General features: G+C 43.6%; 1 protein-coding gene across 2 annotated transcripts in view; it reads right to left on the minus strand.

Annotated features, from left to right (window-relative positions):
• Positions 1-6327, minus strand: part of slc36a4 (solute carrier family 36 member 4) — a 181823-nt gene extending 175496 nt beyond the window's left edge. The window contains exons 1-4 of one of the 2 annotated variants that reach the window (XM_041876836.2): positions 6016-6327; positions 5467-5588; positions 4118-4250; positions 2839-2929 (exon numbers count right to left, since the gene is read on the minus strand). In XM_041876836.2, coding sequence (XP_041732770.2) covers positions 2839-2929; positions 4118-4250; positions 5467-5485 — 243 coding nt within the window. In that variant the 5' untranslated portion in view covers positions 5486-5588; positions 6016-6327. Of the gene's footprint in view, positions 1-2838; positions 2930-4117; positions 4251-5466; positions 5592-6015 lie in introns of both variants that reach the window. The other variant, XM_041876835.2, reaches the window with a different exon arrangement.
• Positions 6328-7699: the final 1372 nt, after the last annotated feature.

Raw genomic sequence — 7699 nt, forward strand, 5'->3', positions numbered from 1 at the left:
CTGTGCTTCAGCAGAGGTAGGGGAGCCAGCAGGCCAGAGGTGGATGAACGCAATGCCCTCGTTTGGGTGTAGGGACTGATCAGAGCCTGAAGGTACGGAGGTGCCGTTCCCCTCACAGCTCCGTAGGCAAGCACCATGGTCTTGTAGCGGATGCGAGCTTCAACTGGAAGCCAGTGTAGTGTGCGGAGGAGCGGGGTGATGTGAGAGAACTTGGGAAGGTTGAACACCAGACGGGCTGCGGCATTCTGGATGAGTTGTAGGGGTTTAATAGCACATGACGCAGAGGCCCAAATATAAAACCCAAAATCAACTTAACATGAGCCAGGAACCACAGCAGGCAATCATCGTCTGTAGACAGAGGAGTCTAGCAGGTCCACTGAGACCACTTACAATGACTCCCAACTCTTCCACAACACTGCATTAACACCCCAGAAGGCTTGGAGCTTACAGTGCCTTGCAAAAGTATTCATCCCCCTTGGCGTTTTTCCTATTTTGTTGCATTACAACCTGTAATTTAAATTGATTTTTATTTGGATTTCATGTAATGGACATACACAAAATAGTCCAAATTGGTGAAGTGAAATGAAAAAAATTACTTGTTTCAAAAAAATTCAAAATAATTAATAACGGAAAAGTGGTGCGTGCATATGTATTCACCCCCTTTGCTATGAAGCCCCTAAATAAGATCTGGTGCAACCAATTACCTTCAGAAGTCACATAATTAGTTAAATAAAGTCCACCTGTGTGCAATCTAAGTGTCACATGATCTCAGTATATATACACCTGTTCTGAAAGGCTCCAGAGTCTGCAACACCACTAAGCAAGTGGCACCATGAAGACCAAGGAGCTCTCCAAACAGATCAGGGTCAAAGTTGTGGAGAAGTACAGATCAGGGTTGGTTAAGAAAAAATATCAGAAACTTTAAACATCCCACGGAGCACCATTAAATCCATTATTAAAAAATGGAAAGCATATGGCACCACAACAAACCTGCCAAGAGAGGGCCGCCCACCAAAACTCACGGACCAGGCAAGGAGGGCATTAATCAGAGGCAACAAAGAGACCAAAGATAACCCTGAAGGAGCTGCAAAGCTCCACAGCGGAGATTGGGGTATCTGTCCATAGGACCACTTTAAGCCGTACACTCCACAGAGCTGGGCTTTACGGAAGAGTGGCCAGAAAAAAACTATTGCTTAAAGAAAAAAAGAAGCAAACACGTTTGGTGTTCGCCAAAAGCCATGTGGGAGACTCCCCAAACATTTGGAAGAAGGTACTCTGGTCAGATGAGACTAAAATTGAGCTTTTTGGCCATCAAGGTAAACGCTATGTCTGGCGCAAACCCAACACCTCTCATCACCCCGAGAACACCATCCCCACAGTGAAGCATGGCGGTGGCAGCATCATGCTGTGGGGATGTTTTTCATCTGCAGGGACTGGGAAACTGGTCAGAATTGAAGGAATGATGGATGGCGCTAAATACAGGGAAATTCTTGAGGGAAACCTGTTTCAGTCTTCCACAGATTTGAGACTGGGACAGAGGTTAACCTTCCAGCAGGACAATGACCCTAAGCATACTGCTAAAGCAACACTCTAGTGGTTTAAGGGGAAACATTTAAATGTCTTGGAATGGCCTAGTCAAAGCCCAGACCTCAATCCAATTGAGAATCTGTGGTATGACTTAAAGATTGCTGTACACCAGCGGAATCCATCCAACTTGAAGGAGCTGGAGCGGTTTTGCCTTGAAGAACAGGCAAAAATCACACTGGCTAGATGTGCCAAGCTTATAGAGACATACCCCAAGAGACTTGCAGCTGTAATTGCTGCTAAAGGTGGCTCTACAAAGTATTGACTTTGGGAGGGGGTGAATAGTTATGCACGCTCAAGTTCTGTTTTTTTGTCTTATTTGTTGTTTGTTTCAAACAACAAAAATATTTGGCATCTTCAAAGTGGTAGGCATGTTGTGTAAATCAAATGATACAAACCCCCAAAAAATCAATTTTAATTCCAGGTTGTAAGGCAACAAAATAGGAAAAATGCCAAAGGGGTGAATACTTTGGCAAGCCACTGTAATTCCTATGCGTGTATTCATTTGTACAAGGTATGTTCATTTCTGCTCTTATCGTACAGACTGGTCCAGTAAACACAGAAACTGAATCGCTTGTTAAATCAAACAATGGAATCATAAGAATGTTCTTACACATCTGTGTTTTACTTCCAATAAACATTCAGATCAGAGATAATCATGTAATACATATTTATGCCTAATCCATATTCATGCCCAGCCCATTACATTTTCTTGCCTTGCTTTTCTGTTAAAGCATTAGCGAATTCCAATTATTTTTTACCAACCAATTTCAATGATGTATAATGCAATGCTGTAGGCATGACACATCGTGCAAGTTCACTCAGTAACTTTAAAACCAAGGCCAAGTTTTCTGAGACACTTTCTTGCCAATATAGTGGGTTCCCAGCCTTTTCTCTGCCTTGACTCTCACAAGAGATTGCGTATTTTTCCTACTGAATAAACCAAAACAATCTTACAATGTACTTACACCAGTACACAAGGACACTCATGTAATGTAAAGTGTGACCCAGCCCTGTTTGTGTTATGGTTTGAAGGGTGTAAGGCAGCAGGTAGCCTAGTGGTGAAGAGCGTTGGACCAGTAACCGAAGGTCGCTCGTTTGAATCCCTGAGCCGACTAGGTGAAAAATCTGTTGATGTGCCCTTGGAGCAAGGCACTTAACCCTAATTGTTCCTGTAAGTCGCTCTGGATAAGAGCGTCTGCTAAATGACTCAAATGTAAATGTAGTATCCCTAGTGGGACATTAGTTACTCACTATGACACCTGCGTTGCGTACTGCCAGGGGAAGACCCAGCAACCCAGTCCCAATGTTCCCCTTCAGCAGGTGGATGAGAGCCTGAGTAAACCTGTGGAACACAGAGAGGGTTAGGATTAGGGGTCTACTCTGAGACCAATGTAATTTGATATTGAATGGCATGCGATTCAAACTCAATTCCTGAAGGGCCTCAGTGTCCACTAACACAAACCTCCAGTACAATAACTAACCACTAATAGAGAATACCTCTATGTTACAGAATCTGGTATCTGAAGTGTTTCATTGTTGAGGTAGTTAGGGTGTGTTAACTTACGTGATGCCCTGGTGGCTGTTGAGGTAGTTAGGGTGTGTTAACTTACGTGATGCCCTGGTGGCTGTTGAGGTAGTTAGGGTGTGTTAACTTACGTGATGCCCTGGTGGCTGTTGAGGTAGTTGAGGCGTGTTAACTTACGTGATGCCCTGGTGGCTGTTGAGGTAGTTAGGGTGTGTTAACTTACGTGATGCCCTGGTGGCTGTTGAGGTAGTTATGGTGTGTTAACTTACGTGATGCCCTGGTGGCTGTTGAGGTAGTTGAGGTGTGTTAACTTACGTGATGCCCTGGTGGCTGTTGAGGTAGTTAGGGTGTGTTAACTTACGTGATGCCCTGGTGGCTGTTGAGGTAGTTAGGGTGTGTTAACTTACGTGATGCCCTGGTGGCTGTTGAGGTAGTTAGGGTGTGTTAACTTACGTGATGCCCTGGTGGCTGTTGAGGTAGTTAGGGTGTGTTAACTTACGTGATGCCCTGGTGGCTGTTGAGGTAGTTAGGGTGTGTTAACTTACGTGATGCCCTGGTGGCTGTTGAGGTAGTTAGGGTGTGTTAACTTACGTGATGCCCTGGTGGCTGTTGAGGTAGTTGAGGTGTGTTAACTTACGTGATGCCCTGGTGGCTGTTGAGGTAGTTAGGGTGTGTTAACTTACGTGATGCCCTGGTGGCTGTTGAGGTAGTTAGGGTGTGTTAACTTACGTGATGCCCTGGTGGCTGTTGAGGTAGTTAGGGTGTGTTAACTTACGTGATGCCCTGGTGGCTGTTGAGGTAGTTAGGGTGTGTTAACTTACGTGATGCCCTGGTGGCTGTTGAGGTAGTTAGGGTGTGTTAACTTACGTGATGCCCTGGTGGCTGTTGAGGTAGTTAGGGTGTGTTAACTTACGTGATGCCCTGGTGGCTGTTGAGGTAGTTGAGGTGTGTTAACTTACGTGATGCCCTGGTGGCTGTTGAGGTAGTTAGGGTGTGTTAACTTACGTGATGCCCTGGTGGCTGTTGCCCAGCTCCTGGTGTCTGACAGGCAGCAGATCTGGATCCTGGTCTCCTTCAGAGTCCTCCTCCTCCTGCCCTCCTCCAGGGTTCTCCATGAGGGGAGTCATCAACTCCATGTCTGGAAGGGTTAGCCAGGAGGTTAGAGGTTAAGGTCAGTCACTAGTTTACATAGTTTTCCTTAATCTCATGCCCACTTCCAAATCGAGCCCTGAACACCTAGCCCCTAATCATCTGAAAAGATAGGATAGGTAATATCTATATTTTTAACACCTTTCATAAAGTAGTGTATTAGCATACACTGAGTATACAAAATATTGCTCTTTCCATGATATAGACTGGCCAGGTGAAAGCTATCATCCCTTATTGATGTCACTTGTTAAATCCACTTCAAATCAGTGTAGATAAAGGGGAAGAGACAGGTTAAAGAAGGATTTTTAAGCCTTGAGACAATTGAGACACGGATTGTGTATGTGTGCCATTCAGAGGGTGAATAGGCAAAAATATTTAAGTGCCTTTGAACAGGGTACGTAGGATTATTTAAGATACTATTTGAACAGGTAGGGTTTCAGATGTATGGCCAGGATAATGACAGGGGGCAAAGATCAGTTATTCATTCTATTGCAATCCTATTCTTTAACCTTTGAGCAGGTTCACGCATGGCAACCTCAACCTCCAGCCACACACAGGAAAAAGAGAAGAGACCATGCCTTGACTTCCTTCTTTGCAAACAGCCTCTTCACTCACTCTACCCTTTTAACCCTCCCGTTGTCCTAGGGTCAAAATGACCCGCCACTGTGTTGAACCAACTTTATTAAATTTTTATATTTTTGGGATCATTTGTGAGAAGGAGGCAGTGATACTTTAAAGAAAGTATCACTGCCTCCTTCTCACAAATGATCCCAAAAATATTAAAATTTAATCAAGTTGGTTCAACACAGTGGCGGGTCATTTTGACCCTAGGACAACGGGAGGGTTAAGAAACTACAATATCAACATTGTTGCTCCTACTTTTCCGCTTACTGTACCACCAACTGAATTTTGTTCTGCCTGGAGTACCCCTGAAGTACCCCCTCATGTGCATTTTACCACTAGGCCTATGGTCTCATTAATCTTTTCAAGTACCCCCTGTGGATAGGCCTAGTACCCCTTGTTGGGAACCACTGCTCTGGTCTAGTACCAAAAAAGAGGCTACAGTGAGGGAGGGAAAAAATAGCATGGCTGCATCTGTTTCCACCAAAACTTTGATATGACAGTTCCCTTTAATTCCAGCTAGTTCCAACCCCTAAATCACAGCGTCATCAAGATCATCATCATTCCCAGAGGCTAGTAGCTACCTATCTGTTGCGAAGGCATCCTCCACCGGGCATCTGGGCAGCAGTCGACACAGAAAGTCCTGTCACTGTGTGGTGGTTAGCCCTGGCCGGGAAAGGGCGCGATGGGTAGGCTTGCAGTTGGCCTACTGACACGATAATATAAGGAAACATCAACAATGTTATTGGATCATCTTGACGCGAATGCATTTGGCTTGCTCGTAGTAGACACCAGCAAGCTTCAGTGATATTACAGACATTGTAGCTAACTAAACTAATAGCAGTTTAGGCCTCTAGCCTAATATATTGCAACGTATCTAAATAGAACGTGCAATTTACTAGTTTTGCAGTGAAAGTTGTGGGCTAAAATATGCCGTCAATGTAAGAAACGAGGTAAATCAGTGCTATCGTTGTTCGGACGAACAGACAACATTTAACCTAGCCAGCTATCAAATCTGTAGCCGTGCTAATGTAACAGAGAAAGCAGTGCTATAAATTTAACATGGCCCTATGAATGATGTTAAAGCTAGTTACATCTAGTCATAACCAGTGTGGGGTTCTGAATGGTCCTACCAAAATGTCTCGCGGTTCAGAGTCAGGGCAAAGATAACTTGCTACTTCGGTCGAAAGCTCTGTCAAAGCCCAGACGTTCCTGTGCGACAGCGCGCACTCGAGACGTTATGTAGTTCTTTTTGGATGGATGTTGAAATGACTGGAACACTTCCATTGAGTTTATGAACTCATAGCTGTCCTCTTTGGTTACAATTTCATTACCAGGTTGAAATTCTCCGGATTAGAAGGCGTAGGACAGCATATTTTCCTTAGCGGACGAGAAATGTGGAAAACGTCACACCTGCAATGTTGTCAACCCGGGAAGAGGGGGAGTCTTAAAGGAAACGTGTCCACATATTTACCATTCCTCTTGCAGTTGTGAAAAGTTATTTCGCTTCGTGCCTGAAGTAGACCTAATTAGAGTTGGGTTGACAGTCCTCAACTCTTTACCCCTGGCTGGATGGGTTCCTTGCAGTGATGCAGTCCCTGTACAAGTCTGATGGCATGTCAGCTGAACTAATGCCCTGGTCCCATATTGGTACAGTCCAGTACAATAGTGCAGCTATTTATACACATACCACCAGCCTGGTCTCATAGACTAGAAGATGTAATAATAATATAATATGCCATTTAGCAGACGCTTTTATCCAAAGCGACTTACAGTCATGTGTGCATACATTTTTACGTATGGGTGGTCCCGGGGATCGAACCCACTACCCTTGCGTTACAAGCGCCATGCACTACCAATTGAGCTACAGAGGACCATGTAACATAGTAAAAGTATATCCGGGATATTCAGTAACATATAGACCCTTTCTGTGTTTGCAAACATTGCCGCACAAGGGCATGTGCGCAAGTTGGTGGCAGAACAAGGGGGCGTTCTTGTAGAACACCAGCAAAAAAAAGCTCTATTTACATGTTGCTTATGAGTGCATTTCACACTACTTTTGGATTAGAATTGGATGTTAAGGCTCATAACTGTCCTGCTTAATATAATGTTTGTGTCATCATCACAAATCAACTGCATTATACTTAAAAACACTTCAACTTCAATCAGTAAAATGGTTATTTGCCTAGCTTTTGCTACAGCCTAAATAAATGAGTGTTAGCATACAGCTAACAACTGTTGCATCCAAAATAGTTATTTTGCAAAGATCACAAACAAATATAATTTTAGCGACTGTTCAAGCAAGAATCAAAACATCATTGTAAGCCTATGAGAACTCCAAAAAGGTATTTTGTTTAGGAGTAATAAAAACGTAAATCTACGCTATGTTGAATGGGCGCAGATAGCGATGACTTTCTTACTGCCGCCAAGAGTCGCACACATCTCTGCGTGACGTCAGTGTGTCATGTATGGGAAATTGGTCTATAGTAAAATGGGGTGTTGACATTTACGTACAAAATAATATGAAATTGATCTGAGACCAGGTTGCAGCCCAGCCAGCAACAGGTCACAGTCACACAATATATGTACCTATAGATCTCAGACAATGCAAAAACAAAGAATATGGGATATGTAAAGAATGCTGATGAATTAACAGATTTTAGCTGTGAAATAGGCAGCTGATCACATATTGACCATACAATGTTATTGATGTTTCATGCAAACAAACAATTGAATTCCCAGAATGAAAAATGATCTCTTAAGACTGTTATGTACTGTCAACTACTGTATGTGCGACTGAACTCTGTTTGAGCCTAT

The sequence above is a fragment of the Coregonus clupeaformis genome, chromosome 5 (genome assembly GCF_020615455.1).
Source record: "Coregonus clupeaformis isolate EN_2021a chromosome 5, ASM2061545v1, whole genome shotgun sequence".
NCBI lineage: Eukaryota > Metazoa > Chordata > Actinopteri > Salmoniformes > Salmonidae > Coregonus > Coregonus clupeaformis.